Source organism: Heterocephalus glaber, unplaced genomic scaffold, assembly GCF_053883595.1.
Source record: "Heterocephalus glaber isolate CG9 unplaced genomic scaffold, H.glaber_assembly_v1.0 deba00001569, whole genome shotgun sequence".
Lineage (NCBI taxonomy): Eukaryota > Metazoa > Chordata > Mammalia > Rodentia > Bathyergidae > Heterocephalus > Heterocephalus glaber.
Genome location: NW_028258354.1, coordinates 10,354,293 through 10,371,320, shown reverse-complemented (window position 1 = coordinate 10,371,320; position 17,028 = coordinate 10,354,293). Strand labels below are relative to the sequence as shown.

At 37.8% G+C, this 17,028-nt stretch overlaps 1 protein-coding gene across 6 annotated transcripts in view; it reads left to right on the top strand.

Moving 5' to 3' along the window:
• Wif1 (Wnt inhibitory factor 1) overlaps positions 1 to 2,561 on the top strand; it is an 84,527-nt gene extending 81,966 nt beyond the window's left edge. For all 6 annotated transcript variants that reach the window (XM_087192246.1, XM_004861109.4, XM_021241525.2 and 3 more), the window contains one exon: positions 1,700 to 2,561. In XM_087192246.1, coding sequence (XP_087048372.1) covers positions 1,700 to 1,824 — 125 coding nt within the window. In that variant the 3' untranslated portion in view covers positions 1,825 to 2,561. The remainder of the gene's footprint in view (positions 1 to 1,699) is intronic.
• Positions 2,562 to 17,028: the final 14,467 nt, after the last annotated feature.

Below are 17,028 nucleotides of genomic sequence, written 5' to 3'. Positions count from 1 at the left end.
CCCCATTGAGAGATACTTTGAGGGGAAGCCTGCGGACTAAAACACCTATAGGAGACTAATTATTTCTAGAGCCATTTTGGAAAAGAGTAAGCCAAATCTTGTATGCTACCCTCAACTGGTTACAAAGCCCAAAGCTTGTCCCAGAATCAAAGTAACTTTCTAGAAGCCTAGGGATCCTTGGGTCCTTAAACCTAAGATCAGACCATACACCCCAGCACTCAATTGCAAAGGTCTCTGGGTCTCACACTTGGGCTTGGTGATCATCAAGAATGATGAGAGGGGGCCACAAGGTCACTGTCTCCTCTGGTACACCCAATCACTCTTCCAAAAAGTAAGCAAGTTCAGGGCCTTTCAGTAGTAGAGCAATAGGTGAGTGACTCTGACAAGTCTGCACACCTCCAAATAAGCCCCCACTGTAGACCACACTGCTTAATCTGCCACCATTGTACCTCTTTCAGAACAAGGCTTTGTACTCCGGTACCTTGGTGCTTGACCCAAATGCAAATGTGTTTTCCAGGAAAGGCCACCCAGCCATTTAAAATATTAACAAAAATAATCAAGCTGAAAGAACATGATTTATTTTCACTAGAGGGAGGTGACAAGGAAGCTCTGAGTCAGAGAGTTCGGCTAAGAACAAACTCTCAGTGAGTTGACATGTTGGGAGGTCCTTAGGCACCCAGGCATCCTAACAGGGAGGAGGATCCTGGAGACAGGCATCCCTGCTTAGGCTCACCCTTACCAGCTGGGTGGTTTGGGCTTCATGGGTGGCAAGTCAAGCAGCATGGTAAGGATTTACTCCAGAGCATTGTTGGCTCATACTTTGACCATCCCATGAGCTACTAGCCTACATGCTGACAATTCAAAGAAACACATTCAGGAACAAATATTCTGTTCTCAGCGGTTGTTTAACAGCATGCCTGCATTTAAAAACCACAAGGAACAAACGAAATGCCAAGCTTGACTCTGATGCACAGGAAAATGGAGACAAATTTTTAATACATAATTGCTATCTTGGATCAGCTTTAGGAAACCAGAAATGAGTCAGTGCCCCAAGCACCTCCAAAAGCTCACAGGTAGAAGTCTCAAGATATGAACTCAGTATTAAATTTCACTTAAAGTTGAGCTGGAAATGGACAGATGCCACCTTGACCGAAACTCACAAATCCCCATAAGGAGTCAGTTCAGATTATAACCCTTTCTCTAACACATATAATGGAAGTCCTTAATTATTATAAAAATTCCTGTTTTGTATGAGTGCAGTAGCCACACTTAATCATGGGATCTACATTAAGAATTTAGGTTGTTAAATTGAATTGGATCAATATAAGCTAGGTTGGTTTAGTAACCTTTTGAAAAGGATCAATGAATGACCAAATCCTTTGCAGAAGCATTGGAGAATTGGGTGTTAGATTCTTACCAGCCCTTGGGTAGAGAATGCCTTTCCATTCAATCACACTGGCCAAAATATAGAGTGAGAAATCCAACAGGAGACAGATTTGATGGAGTTCGTAAAATGGGTTTCTTTTAACAGAGATCTTGAATCTATACCATCTCTTCGTTCAGGTAGCTTTTTGTGGTCATAGTGCTCTTTCACTCTTGGTTGAAAAGGGAAAATAGATTTCATTTGAATGGCTAATGATGAATCTGAGAGCCTGTTTTTGTAGTTTTCTTTTCTTTTAAGCTGTGAATAATTTTGCAGGGTACGGAGCCAGCCTCCTGCATGCCCTGAGGCCAGCAGGCGCCCGGCTCCGGCTGCAGCACACGCCTTCACTTAAAAAGGCTGAGGAGCCGCAGGATCCACCTGAATCCAATTACATCTGGTGAACTAAGACATCTGAAACGTTTTAAGTTACACCAAGTTCATAGCCTTTGTTAACCTTTCATGTGTTCAATGTTCAAATAATGCTCATTACACTTAAGAATACTGGCCTGAATTTTATTAGCTTCATTATAAATCACTGAGCTGATATTTACTCTTCCTTTTAAGTTTCCTAAGTATGTCTGTAGCATGATGGTATAGATTTTGTTCTTTCAGTCCTTTGAGACAGATTTTATATTATGTCAGTTGATCAGGTTAAAATTTTGTCTTTTCAGTGTATAGGTGGCAGATATTTGCAAAATTACAATACATTCATGGTGTTGAGGGGCTGGGGAACATTAGAGAGGTTAAATTGGGCAAAAATGCATAAATCACAAGGGTTTGGATGAAGCAGTTAGTAGGGTTGAGGTTACAACATTTCAAATTTTATTGTCATTTATTTAGATGTTTGTCACATTTTTATTGACTGTATTTTTAAGCTCTCATACAATGTATTTGACCTTACTATTATTCCATTAACTTCAGTATTGAAAACAAAAAACTTCCCCCCAAATTACACTATGGTAGTAGCATTTAAACAATATAATATATTGTAAACATGATGAAATAGGGAATATAATGTATGAAGATTTTGCATTGGCTTGAAGCAATATAATATATTGTAAACAAAACACAGCTCTTACGTAATAAACATTTTATACTGTTTGTATGTATAAATAAAGGTGCTGCTTTAGTTTTCTGAGTCATATGGAGTGGTCTTTGCATGTACTATCTTATAGAAATAAAGTTGGTTGCAATTTAGTGGTAGTTGCTAATCTGCAGTGCCATAAAAAACAAAAGATCAGATATTCTATCATCTGACACTGCCAGTAGCTCTCAGGCCATACTCCAGCCATGTTGCACTACACTATCGTCACTGCCCACAATCTTCCTGTTTAGGTCATATCTCAGGTTAGTTGACATTTATTTCAAGAAGTCTTCTCTAACGAGGATGTGTTAAATAACTGTCCGAGTCCATTTTCTGCCGCTGTAAAGAATACTGGGTAATTCATATAGAAAAAAAATTATTTAACTCACTGTTCAAAAAGCTTGGAAGACTAAGAGCATGGCACCACATGGAGCAAGGCCAAATGTGGCCCATCACCCCATACCAAGTGTTGAAGGCCAAGAGAGTGCAAGAGCAAGAGGGGGCTGAACTTGGTTTGATAACAGCCCGCTCTTGTCGTAACTAACCCACTCCTGTAATCACAGCATTAATCCATTAATCTACGCATGATTTATCTTGTCCCACCTCCCAACTCTGTGGCATTGGGGATTAAGTTTCTAACACATGAACTTTGGGCACACATTCAAACCATAGCAGTATCCCATTAGTAGGTGTCCCAAGGCTTCCTAGAGATGTCAGAATGTCACAAATAAAAAGTGCTACCATTTATTAAAGATCCAAGTACACTGCATGTGTTATTTTGTAATCGTAGGAGGCAAATATTATGTCCTTTTACAGATCAGAACCAGAGGCTTAGAGATAATAGTAACTACTTTACCCAAGATCACATGTGATAGGGCCAAGGTTCTAATCCCTGTCATCTTACTTCAAAGCATTAACAATATGCTGCTCTCCCTTCTTCCTTTTTCTTAGCAGATACAGAGAAACATAAAGCTCCGCACATCCTAGAGTCTTTTTCTAATATATAGTATGCAATTCTCCCTCATTCTCCTAAGAGTGTGAAGTTAACTTTATAAAGAATACAGTGTCTATAGGTTTTCTTCTGCAAGGCTGTGACAGGCTCGGTTGTACGATGTAAGGAGGTGACAATGAGAAGTGATTGAGGAAGCAGAGTGTGTGCATCTTATGCGGTGGGGCTGGAGCACAGTGACCTTTGTGCTATAATTGGCTGGAACAGGGTGTCAGTCTGTGGTCACAGGGACTTGGCAACGCAGACCTGGGCCCAGGACACTAACTTTGGAATCCCAGTAGGAGAACCAACTGATTTATTCAAATGTCTAAATAAAAAAACAATAGTATCTGACACATATGTAGTGTTCACTTTATTCTATGTGCTTTACTTGTACTAAAGGATCCATGATAGAACAGTGGGGAAGTTAGGCTGAAGGCAGAGTCACAAACTGCAATAATCTAGAGCAATCATCGTGAAGTTGTTTTACTTACACACTCCACTCAAAACTCATGAGCAGTCTTATACATGACTAATATTTATTGACATGGATATCTGCATTGATAGGTGCATTATAAAGCCTTAAATGTTAAAAGGAAAAAATTAAAAATAGGGTTTTAATGTGTGCACATACCCCATTGGGAGAGATGTTAGGATCTGCAGTGGCTTTAGGGTCAGAAAGCAGAGTTGGGCCTTGAGGGATTCTGGGTCTGAGCAGGGGACTAGATGACCAGATGAACACAGAGTTCAGAATAGACCTCTGAACCATGCTGCAGACAACTGGGGAAAGAACACAGGAAGGGCAGATGTGGAGCAGGAGCAAGGATCTCCAGAAATGCTGAATTGGGGTCAAAGATGCTAAATTTAAAATGCCACTGGGGGCCGGTGATTTAGCTCAGTGGTTCTGCCATCTGCCTCACAAGTACAAGGTCCCAAGTTCAATCCCCAGTACCCCCCAAAAAATGCCATTGGGACTTCTTGTTGGAAATGCATTGTAGACACTTGGAAATATAGTTAGGAGCTCAAGGCCAGCAATTTGTTCATTATTAGCCATATTATAAATGAATAATACCAATTATATGTTGAATTACTTTTAATAAAAATACACATAGGTACTTTATTTGATTAGGTATAGTATAATTCACTTGTGTTTTTTGTTTTTAATTTCTATATACAGTTAACATCCTTTGCTACTTACCTATGTTTATTTATGTAATAGTATGGTCTTTATTATTTGGTAAATTGATTGAGTACTGAGCACCCCTGGCCACCAGATGTATTATGAATCTTCATCCAAAATATTATTTTGTTAATTTATGTAGCACCACAGCCATAGAAACCAGATCTTACAACAAGGCCCAATAATTATTACTTTATGGAACCACTGATCTTATCATACAAGGGAAATTAGAGCAGAAGGAAGGAGGAAGGGGAAAAGGAGGGAGCAGAGAAAGAGGAAGGTATTTGCATAAATGTTAAAGTAAGAAAGAGTCAAGGCAGTGTGGAAAAATGTATACCATTTTCCAAGAGGAAATAAGAAAACGGAAATAAAGTTTAAACTAGGTACTTTGGTACACACCTTTAATCCCAGTACTCTAGGAGGCTGAGGCAAGAGAAGCGCAAGTTCCAGCCCAGCCTAGAAGAGGAATCTGTGACTGGGTATAAGTCCCCAAAACCATATCCTCACACAAACTAGTTGGTCAGGAGAAGTTAAAACCATATAAGGTTTTTCCATCGGGGCTAGATCAACAGATGTAAGTCTGTGGGAAAACTGCTCCTTAAATATCTTTTTAAAATATCTCTAACACATTTATACATAGAGGTAGTGCACGAAAAAGCAATGAAAAAGGATGGTTGACAGGATACACCTTCTCATCCATTATCCCAGAACATTTACTTCTGGCCCTAAAATTATGTGTCTCATCTTGCAAACAGAATCTCTCCAGTTAAGTCCAGCCATATTACTCAGAGGGAAGTTTATTGAACATCTTGTTACTCAAACACACTCCTTGAAATTCTTACCACCACCCCAACCTGCTTCTCAAAATATTCCCTTCAGCCACATACAGTATTCTTCCTGAAAGTAGTGTTTGTAGCTGATATTTTCTCCATCTTAATCTATGTCCAGTGATGCTCAAGACACATTTATATAGTGATACGCTAGGTATAGCCTGAAATGAGCTAGTCCTTAACCTGGATCTTATTGAGAGCAGCGAAAAGTGTCTTCTGCAAGTTTTCATAAAGAGATCAGTATCATATAAGACACAATGCTCTTACAGACAGAGAAATAACAGGACTATTTCTTTTCATATTCTTCAAGCAGGCCCAACTCTTTGCAATAAAGTACTGTTTAATAAAAGCATTTCTACAAAGTAATAGAGGGAAAGAGGATATAGTGAGGCAAGCAATTTTTAAATTGAGTAAAGAAGAAATGTTGCCATTTCAAAAGAATTTCTGAAAGGAATATAAAAGAAAGAAAGAAAAGAAAACAAATGACTACTCAGACAGAAGTTTTGTTGCAATAATTCTTGAGCAGTTTATGCAAGTGGTGCAAATATAAAAATTTAATAAGCATATTGAATAAATATCTGCCATATGGCTCAACATGAAAAAACAGAAACCATATACAGAAAACCGACATCATAAAATGAATATTCAGGTGTTTGGTAAGATTTTTTTAAATCCTAATGTAAACTCCAAATGTAAATTGATTTTGCACCTGTTCAAGATTTATTGCTGCTAAGTGTGTAAAAGTTACAAAGGAAAAATAATTTTTATTAAACCTTTGCATTGCCAGATTTTTCCTAGGCAACAGATTTGCCTCCTAATCATGTTCAGATGTTGAAATTACCTGGCATTTCTTGGAAGTGAAGCTAGAGCCTATGGGTGGCAAGAAAAATCTACTCAGATGACAAATAATCCACAAAACTCACAGGGGATCATTGAAGATTGACTCAATGCATGGTGAATACTCAGCTTCCTGCCCCAGTGAATAAGAGAATGGTCATACAGCATCGAGCATGGTGGTGAGGCTGTATCTGGTGCTATGGCTCGAAGGAAAGAAGGGGAAAGCAGACAGCCCTAGTAAGAAGGTCTGGCTATGAGAGTGAGGAAACTAGACCAAAATGAAAATATGAGACCACTTGTTCAAAAAGTATTAAGAATTTCAAAATGACAACCACAGAGCTTATACCAGGTATGGGGTCTGCCCAGTTCACATAACCTTGAAGTTGACCTTGTCCAGGAACAAGTTCTTAGGTCCATGTCCAAGTAGAGCATCCCAATCCCCAAATTCCAAATCTAAAATTCTCCATAATATTAAAGTTTTTGAGCACCAAGAGGACACCATAAGTGGAAGATTCCACACCTGCTCTTTTAGGACAAGAGCAGTCAAAACACAGATGCATGACTTTAATCCCAACCCCAAGGTGCTATCTCATTATGTATATTCCAAAATACAAAAAAAATTCCAAAATCTGAAATTATGGATAAGAGATATTCAACTCCTATGAGATACTCAACTCCTATGAAGCAATTTAGAGATAATGTAAAACGCTTTCCTTTACTTAGGCATTGGCCAAAAATCTATTCTCTCAGCTTCATGGCTATGGGAACCCAGGGCTTGAGAATGAAAAAATAGTCATGAAATCAGTTAAGTCAGTGACCATTTGTCAGATTTCTTCTGCACTTGTATCAAAAACACAAAATTAGGAAAGAACACAGAGGGCAAATTAAGGGAACAAAAATTTATTTGCTTTATATTTCATTCCAGTCAAATTCTTTGAACTTTAGTTACTACTTAAGAAAGGAAGAATTTATAGCTTTACATTTATAACCCACCAGGGCAAGATATTTTTTCAGAATTCTGTGAACAATTCATCATAACCGAAAAAGATTATTTTGGGTCACTCAAACTTATGGCTGCTGTTCTTTACTAGGAGACAGAAACCTGGCCAAGTTGGGAATCTTATGTTTGTGATGGAAAATAAGTTTGTTTCTACCCATGGAGGCTTAATTCAATGAAGAGCCATATGACACTCTCCAGAAACCCCAAATGTCCCCAAAGCCCAAATTAGTCTTGCCTCATGTTAAGGAAACTCCCAAAACTAAAAGGTTTGTGAATTTTTTGTACTCTATAAAGATGATTATTTGTAAAAAGTTTGTATTTGAGGCTAACACATAAAGCACTTGGGTAAGGAGCATAAGCTGCCTCTCTAGAAGCAAATCTAGCCATGGGCATCACATCCACTGTGCACCTTGTTGAATAATGAGTGCTTGGCTTGTGTCACATGAGCTGAACCCCAAGTATTCTACAAGAATTTCAAAGCTGCTTTGCGTTCAGTCATTTGGCTATTCTGCCCTAGCTTGTTTATTTGGATTACGTACTCCCTTGCTTCTAAACCAAAACCAGATTGAGGAGGCAGCTTCAGAGTAATAAGCCAAGGTGAGCCTTAGGCTGCCACCATCCTGGCTCCACATGTGAGCCACCCTTGAAACGATGATGGGAACACAGGTTATTCCATGACAATAGGTCTCCATGTGAGTGACTAAAAAGGTACTGAAGGAAATGACTATGGCAGCTGTGCCTTTAAAGAAAAAAAAAAGACCTTTCAAACAGACCATCCAGTTGAAATGGAAGCAAGTTGGAGCATCTCTGGCTTTGCCCAAGTGTCCACCAATGCTTTTACATAGGTGCCAAACCATGGCTGACATCCTACCTCCATGCATGATTGAGATTCTTGGCAGAAAGAAGAGGAGAATTAATAAGGTGGCTTTCTGCTCACGTTATTCCAGCACAAAAGTAGCATTTCAAACTTGTAAGAGAAACTTGCTGTGGAAATTTTGATTCACAGCATCTCTGTGAGGGGGTTAAATAATTCTGGGGAGAAACTGAGGATACGGTTTGCTGAAGATCACAAAACAGTGTAGAAACTATAACAGCTCTAGTATGGGGATTTAAAAATGGTGTCCTAAAGAGCACTAGCTGCTCAGAATGTTAATAGGAGTTAAGTGAAAACAGGGATCAATATGCCTAGAAGATGAGTTGCAATAAGTTGGGAGTGTTTGTGCAGTAGCATCCCTTAGAGTCTTTATTATCTAACTGTGAGCCACATAGCTACAAGAGAGGACTGATATGTAGTACTCCCCAAACCTTGATGAATTAGACTTTTTGATGAATTAGACCTTTACTCCAAAACACACCCAGAAATAAAACTCCACATAGCACACTTTGGAGAGAACATTAAAGTAAAGTGAATTGTGAATCAGTTGGGTTTAGATAATTTGCTTATTCTGCACCCCCCCCACCATGTATTCCGTAAGAGTGGGGATGAAGGGTGTAATACTATTATTTTCACTATACATATGAGGGACACAATGTACAGTAAGGTTTAGTCACATGCCCAGAGCTACCCAGCTAGTTAGTAGCAAAGCCAGTATTTGAAGACAGGTAGTGTCCAAATGAAATGCATTTAATTCATAAAAAAGGCTTACCTCTAGGCCATTGGAAACTGCTCCATTTCTTGGGTTCAGGTCTATGTTTATCACTTCTAGATGTGCTGCATTTAACTTTTACTCTTGCTTCATCCAGCTACTATTTTTAGCAATTGTATTAGTTTCTTGTGGCTGCAATAACAAATAAACACAAACCTAAAGGGTTACAACAACAGAAACTTCTCACAGCATTGGAGGCCAGAAGTCCAAAGTCTGTTTCATTGGGGGTTGTCAGGATCACACTGCCTCTGGAGGTCCTAGGTGAAAATCTGTTCTTTGCACTGTCCAGCTGCTGGTAGCTGTCAGCGGTTCTTGGCTGACAGCTGGTTCTTTCCCTGCTCTGTATTCACGTGGCCTTCTCCTCTGGGTGTCAGTGTTCAGTCTCTCTCTCTGCCTCTGTCCTCTTATGATGATATTTGCAATGGCATTTAAGGCTCACGCCCAGATTCCATCTCTCAAGACCCTTAACTATTTCTTTTGCCACTTAGGGTAATATTCTCAGGTTCCAGGGATTCTGACATGGACAGACCTTTGGAGCCACCACTCAGCCCACTATAGTCATCATCATCAATGACCACAAACCTATCCAGTGGTGAGAGTTAGGATTTCAGGTACTATTACTGCTCTCGAGAAGCCTACAGATGGAGCTAGAATCCATACCAAAACAGAACCCACTCCAAGAAGTCAATAATAGAAAAGATAAAATAATACAGCAACTTCAGAAAACAACTTGGCAGTTTCTTAGTAAGTTAGACATAGATTTACCTTATGACTCAGGAATTCTACTCTTAAGATACACAATCAAAAGTGAACCATATGTTCACGCAAAGATTTACACAGGAATGTTCAGAGTAGCCTTATTCATAATGGTCCCAAAGAGGACACAGCCCAATTGGCCATAGACTTAACTGATGAATGGAAGACACAATATGGTATTTCCAAACAATGAAACTCTATTCACTGTTTAAAAGGAATGACATTTTGATACCTGCAACAGCATGGATGAACTTCATGCTAAATGAAAGACTACAGACATAAAACACCACATTTTATATGATTGTATTTAAATAAAATGTCTAGAAAAGGAAAATCTATAGAAATAAAAGATTAGTGGTTTACCTGGGACCAAGAAAGGGTATGAGGGAGTACGGTTTGACTACAAATGGGCATGAGGGATCTAGTGTTTCAAAACTGGATTTTGGTAATAACTGCACCATTCAGTGAACTTACTAAAAATCATTGAAATGTGAACTTAAAATGGGTAACTTTCATGGTCTGCAAATTATACCTTTATAAAGCCCAAGGACACATATGCATATGTACCAACTCCCCTTGATGAATGTATTCATTATGCACTGTAATATGTACTAATAAAAAACTGTAAAAAGAAAAGGTGAATGTGGAGTGGTATGGGGGGTTATCTAAGATTTTAATATATTTTAAATTCTACTGAAAAAGAAAAACATCAAATAGCAGGAACTTGAGCCAGATGAGATAAGCACAATGAGAAAAGACCATGCCAGGGATACCAGAAAAGGGAGGTTCAGCCCCATTCTCTGTGGCCCATTCTCTCCATTAACCTGCTGCTTGCCCTCCCTTGACCTTCAGCCCAGAAGACCAAGGGTCCTTTGGCCCAGTGGCCTCTCTGTGTCTAACGTGGCCCAAAGGTGAGTGGCAACAGAACACATCACCCCTCTCCACTCTCACCTAAGCAGCTCTGAGTCAGGCTTGCCATAGGAGGGTGTGGGAGACAGTGTGGCTCAGAATGACAGTGACTTTCTGTGTCCATTTCGATCTGTTTCACAATATTTCCTATGGGTAGGTTTTCTCTCACGAAGGTTGACAGGAAGTCTTGGGATATTTGCTTCACCCTCGCATTACAACCATTAATATTGTTGAAAACATTTCTTAACTGATTACTTTCTGTGCATTTAGGAATCGACCAGGCACCCTAACCTAACCTCATTATATACTAGGCTTACACATAAATGAGAGAAAATTTACTTGTAATTTGTAAAAATTGGCTCCTCCAACTTTGAATCTTTGAAACCTTCCAACTAAATAGGAAACAGAGTGAAGATGAACATGATATCCTCCTGCTCTCATCTCCCTGTGTCTTGGGATCTTATATAAAACAGACTTAAGCTAAATGCTTACTGGATTGATTCACTCAAAAAACTCAAAAATTACATTTTCTTTTGATAAAATTTCAGACTCATATAATCATCAGCAGAATCCTTCCTTCCTTCCTTCCTTCCTTTCTTCTTTCCCTTCTCTTTCCCTTCCCTCCTTTCTTCCTTCTTTCTTTCTCTTTTTTCTTGCTTTTTTGGAAATCAAACAGGAAAAACCATTCACTGAGCAAACAAAATTGGGTTCCTTCAGGAGAAAATCCTTCTGAGAGGAGGCTTGTACTTTCCCCACTTGGTGTTTTCACATGTAAGTGATCTGTTCTATCTCTAGACACAAACAAAAACACCAATGTCCTTGTTCTTTCTAAAAAGGTAGGTAACAAGGTAATGCCTCTAGAAACAAACTCGAAAAGGTTTTCTTTCATATAAGTATTAGTGATTTTTAAAATATCTCTGAAAGGCCTATGACAGACTTTACAAATTAGACATCTACTGTCAAATTGCAGTCTAACAGAATTACAGGCTAGTCTTGGGTCTCCAGGTGCATGTTATAAAGATGTAAAAGCCATTATTTAAGGAAATATAGTTTGTTACACATACTCTAACAATATCCTCTCTAGGTCCCCAAAATATGGTGGTAATTACCTCATTTGGTTGATAAGGCAATAACATGCAATCCACAGGGATTGGCACACAGAAAGTAGTACCCAACAAATGGTCATAGTAATTGTTTTAGTCACTTTCTTGTAGCTGAGACAAATCACCCAACATGCACAACTTAAAGGATGGGAGGTGTGTGTGGGTTCACAGTATCAGTCCATGGTCTGCTGTCTGCAAAATAGAAAAGGCATGGCAGAACAGCATGGCAGAAGAAAGCTATTCACCACCCGACAGCCAAGAAGTAGAGAAAGGAGGGAGGAACTAGCTGGGAAGAGCCAAACCCTTCCAAGTCATGTTCCCAGTAGCCCACCTCCAACCAGGCCCCACCTCCTAACAGCAAATCAGCAACAGCGCTCCAGATCCTATCACCTTTCATACACATGAGAATTTGAGGTGACATTTTAGATCTAATCATAGCAGTAATGATGGTTGTTACCTATTAAATATAAAGAAAAAGATGTGGGAAGATAAATAGTCAGTCATCAATTGAAAGGAAATTCAATTTCATTGATAGTAATGAAGTAAATGTAAAATTCAAACCATAATAGGATACCATTTTTTAGCAACTCCAGCACAATATCAGAAAAAGTGTGAAGCAACAAGAAACTCATTCACTGCCAGTGGGAATAAAAATTGATGCAACCAGATTGGACAGGAGACTCATATTGTCCTGAGAAGTTGAACATACACATCCTCTATGACCCAGCAGTTCTACCCTACATGCATACAGGTATAGCAACTGTCTATTCACAGGAATCTGGATAAATAAATGGTGGTATATACATACGAGAGTACTATGCAGCAGTAAAACCAAGTGAGCTACAAGTGTGGAAGACAAACACTGATAAATTTTAGAAAGAAGTGTTAAAAGTACAGAAGACTTCAACTTAACTCCATTTTCAGAAGAAGCAAAACAACACACTATTTGGGGACATGTAAAAAAGCAATATGAAGATACCAAAGAATGGGATTAGGAGACATACATTGAGGTTTTAAAAGAACCAGTGACAACTCATTTCTTAAACTGGGTGGTGGGTACATGAGTGTTCATTTCTCAAATATAATCTCTTGTATGCATAATTTTTTCCTAATAGAAAATGAAAATCAATTTTACCATTTACAACAGATAAATCAACAAGATATTTGATCAGGTAATACCCCCAAAGAAGAAATACCAATGACTAATAAATAAATTTTAAAAGTTCCAAATTTACTAGTTATCAAACAATTATAAAAATTGTTGTAAATTTTTAAAATGAGTAACATTTTTCCACCAGTCAGGTCGGAAGAGATAATTTTTAAAATAATACTTAATGCATGAGCTAATACAGGGAGATGGACAGCTATATTCTGCTGCTAGAAGCATATATTGGAACAAATTTTTTAAAAGTTATTTAACAATATATACAATAAAACCTCAAAATTTGTTTCTTTGACTCAGGAATTCTATTTCTAAGAATGTATCCTAAGATAATCATAAAAGTCTCAAAGACTTAGATTCAAAACACATTGTTCATAATAACCCCAAATGCAAAACATTTATCCATGCATTCAACAAGTATTTATTAAATACCTAGTGTGTCCCAGGGAGTGTTTGGAGCACCTGTAATACATCAGTGAACAAAATTGGCCAAAATCTCTACCTTTATAGAATATACATTATCGTGGGAAGAACAGAAAATAAACAATGAACTTGGTTAATAAATAAATAGGACAAGAGAAGTAAAAATGATGTGAGAAAGGGTAAAAACAAAGCAAGAAAATTTCAGTTAGATGTTTAGAGTATGTTCAAGTGAACTATTATAAAATACAAGGGCTATAATTGAGACAATGTACTACATACTTCAATATTGTTAAGAGACTAGATTTTCACCACAAATAAATACTGTGATGTATAAAAATAAAAGCAAAGAAAGAGAAAAAGAGATCAGGATTGGCAGGAGGCAAGATGAGGAACAGTCGGCTCATTAAGGATGCGGCACTGGTACAAAGGTTTAAAGGAGGTATCTGGGAAGTGAGTTCTTGGGCCTTCCAGGCAGGGTGAACAGCTGGTGCAAAGGCCCAGAAACACAAGCCTGATGGATGATTATAGAAACAGTGGAGAGTCTAGTGTGACTGAAATGGCCTGAGTATGTAGATGCGGGGTGGGAGTAGGAGTTGGGAGCCTGAGAGGTAGGGTTGGGAGCAAGCCTCACTGGTCATCACAAAAACTTATGTTTTTATCCTTAGCACAATGGGAGCACTTACAGGGTTAGAGCAGAGGAAAGACATCACGTGACATATTTTTTAAGGATCAAAATGTTCAAACAACAGAGAAATAGCAAAATAAATTATAGTAAATTCTACATATATACATAGTAAGACATCAAAAAAGATTTAGAGACCAAAGGAATATGGACTATTATGCAACCATTAGAAATTCTAACTTCAAAAAATATTCAGTGCTCATCATGCATATTAGATGAAAAAAGTCTGGTTAAACAAATTAAATGCAATTAATAATCTCAATTTTGAAAAATAGGTAAAGATGGATAGATAAATAAATAAATGATAGGCTAATAGAAAATAGAATGAGAAGTAGATAAAAACTATAAGACAATACCATCAAGTGCAAAATGGTTTTAAGGCAGTTACTAAGTTATAGGAGTTTTTTTTGTATTTTTGTGTATTTCTGAATTTCTACACAAATAATATACTACTTTTACAATCAGAACAAAACAATAATGCAATGTTTTTAAAAAAACTACCATAACTATATGTATTCTTTATGATTTCTATGGCGAATACCAGGAAATATGTCCACTGATCAAAATTATCATCTTCTTTCTGAGTTCCAGGGAAAATAGAAGGTTTGTGATATTCATTGGATTGAATTGAGCAGCAAGCAGCCTGCAGTTCATCAGTGTGGCTGTCACCAGTGGTTCAATAAATCCACTGGAATCACTACAGAGGAATTTCTAATGGGATCATGGAAACAATTTGGCTGGTAGAAAACAAATGATTAAAAAGTCATCACATTATCTACACAGGCAGGAGAATTGCCTAATTGAACCAGGAAAGTCACTATAAAAGATCAAAATAATTGCAATGTAAATGGGTACTCAAAATAAGAGAATCATTTGATTTTAATGATACCTTGAGAGAAAATTAGGAGTACAGCCTAAGTTTGCCAGAATTGGGACAAATAGCTCATTAGCACCCTCACTGTACTCAACTGACTCCATGTTCAGATTCAAGGTGCCCTGTCCCTCTCCTCAGACCTCCTTCTTGCTAATTTTTGCTTTGGTTTCTCAGACTGATTTCTTCAAGTGGCTGAGGCTGAAGAACAGGTTTCCCGTGAGACACATCTCCTTTTAAGTACCTAAACGGCTCAATTTGCAGCAGAATTTCAGCCTTCTGTAGCCAAGAACATGTTGAACCATCAGAAAATGTGGTGATTTAGTCCATGAGGCATATGGAGTGATTTAAAAAAGAGGGAGTGAGAGAGTGAGAGAGTCCTTTAAAATAATCAAATGTGGGGTTTCCACAGAACATTGGCAAAGCTCTCAGGAACATGCTTTCTCTCCATAAAGGAGGCCACTCTGCTGAAGAGCTGAAGGGTGCCCTAATGCAACTGTATCTTCAAACCCCAAGTCTTAGTAAAAGTGGCTGTAGAATTAAATTGTTGCTCAATTATTTAATCAAGTAACATATTTATTGAGTTCCTGTTATGTGCCAATTTTCAGGACAGTAAGTCCCTGAATTAAAAAGCAAATAGTTTAGGAGGGAAAGCAGATAATTTTTAGCATTCTGTGGGATATGTGCAGGCAGAGGACCTTGAGGAAGCACAATGAAGAGGCCCTTGATTCTGTCCTGAGGCAGGGTAGGGAGAGTGGCTAAGTCTCTGTTTCCTACAGGAAATGCCTCAACTTAATTCCTAAACAAGTTAGACAGGTGGAGCAAAAGGCAATGAGAGTGGTTTTTACAGTGTCCCACAAAACAATCCAAAAATAAGTCTAATATTGCTGGTGTTTATTGTTACTGTGGAGGGTTTTTGTTTGTTTTTATGAGAACAGCTTTTTCCTCTAATGACAAATATGATGGCTGTTAACCATGAAATTCTTGCATTATATTGCTTTGAGGTAATAAACCCGATTCTGGAAAGGTCTTAATCTGGGTTTTAGTTACAAGTAGAATCATTTCATAATTTCTCAAACAGACAAGGTTCTTATAGGTGTGGTTAACTAAAAGAGAAAACAACAAATTTTATGTTAAATTTGCAACACACAGTAGACGTCTACAAAGTTTAAAGGTGAATTTTTGATGCTATTCAAATTTGTCCCTGATCATCACAGAACTTCTAAGAAAAGCAAACTTATAAGAAATTACAAATGAATTGGAACCAAAATCCCATCTTATTAACACAGATGCAAGTCCCTGAAACTCCAGAATAGAGTTGGTTTGGACATGAAAATTTAAACAGGACATCCTGTTTTATTTCTGTAGTCCCTCTGAACTTCTAATATTTGCTAAAGTGCAATTTTCAGATGGAAGAAACTCAAAGATAGAAAAGTATAAAAATGAAGCAGATAAACAGAGATAGAGATTATAAATTCTACAAAGTAATTATTCTCTAGTTCACCCACTCAGATGTTTGTTCAAAAAAGATGTGATAGGTTATTACTAGCTGCTACAACTAACAAACCCACACATTTAGAGATAGAATTTAATACAAATTAATTTCTCACTATAACTGAAGTCCAAAGGTGATGTTCCAAGGGAGTGAGCCGCCTTCCTCCAAATGGTTGTTCAGAGACCAAAGTGCCTTCTGTCTTCTGGGTCTCCCTCTAGGCTTCAATTTTTTAAAATTGTAGTTTACCCTGGTATATGCTATGGTTTTGATGTTGAATGCACAGTGAAGGAAACAATTAACAGAGTGAAAAGACAATCTACAGAATGGAGAAAAATGTTTGCCAGCTATTCCTCAAATAGAGACTAATATCTAGACTAAAGGACTAAAAAAATAGATCCCCTCCAAATAAAAAACTCAACCAAAAAATGAGCAAGTGAAATAAATAGGCATTTCTTAGAAGAAATACAAATGGTCAACAAACACATGAAGAAATGTTCAACATGGGTGCCCATTAGAGGAATGCAAATTAAAACAACACTGAGATTTCATCTTACCCCATAAAAATGGCTATCATCAAGAAATCAAATAATAACAAATGCTGGTGAGGTTGTGGAAGAAAGAAAAAGGAACACTTCTACA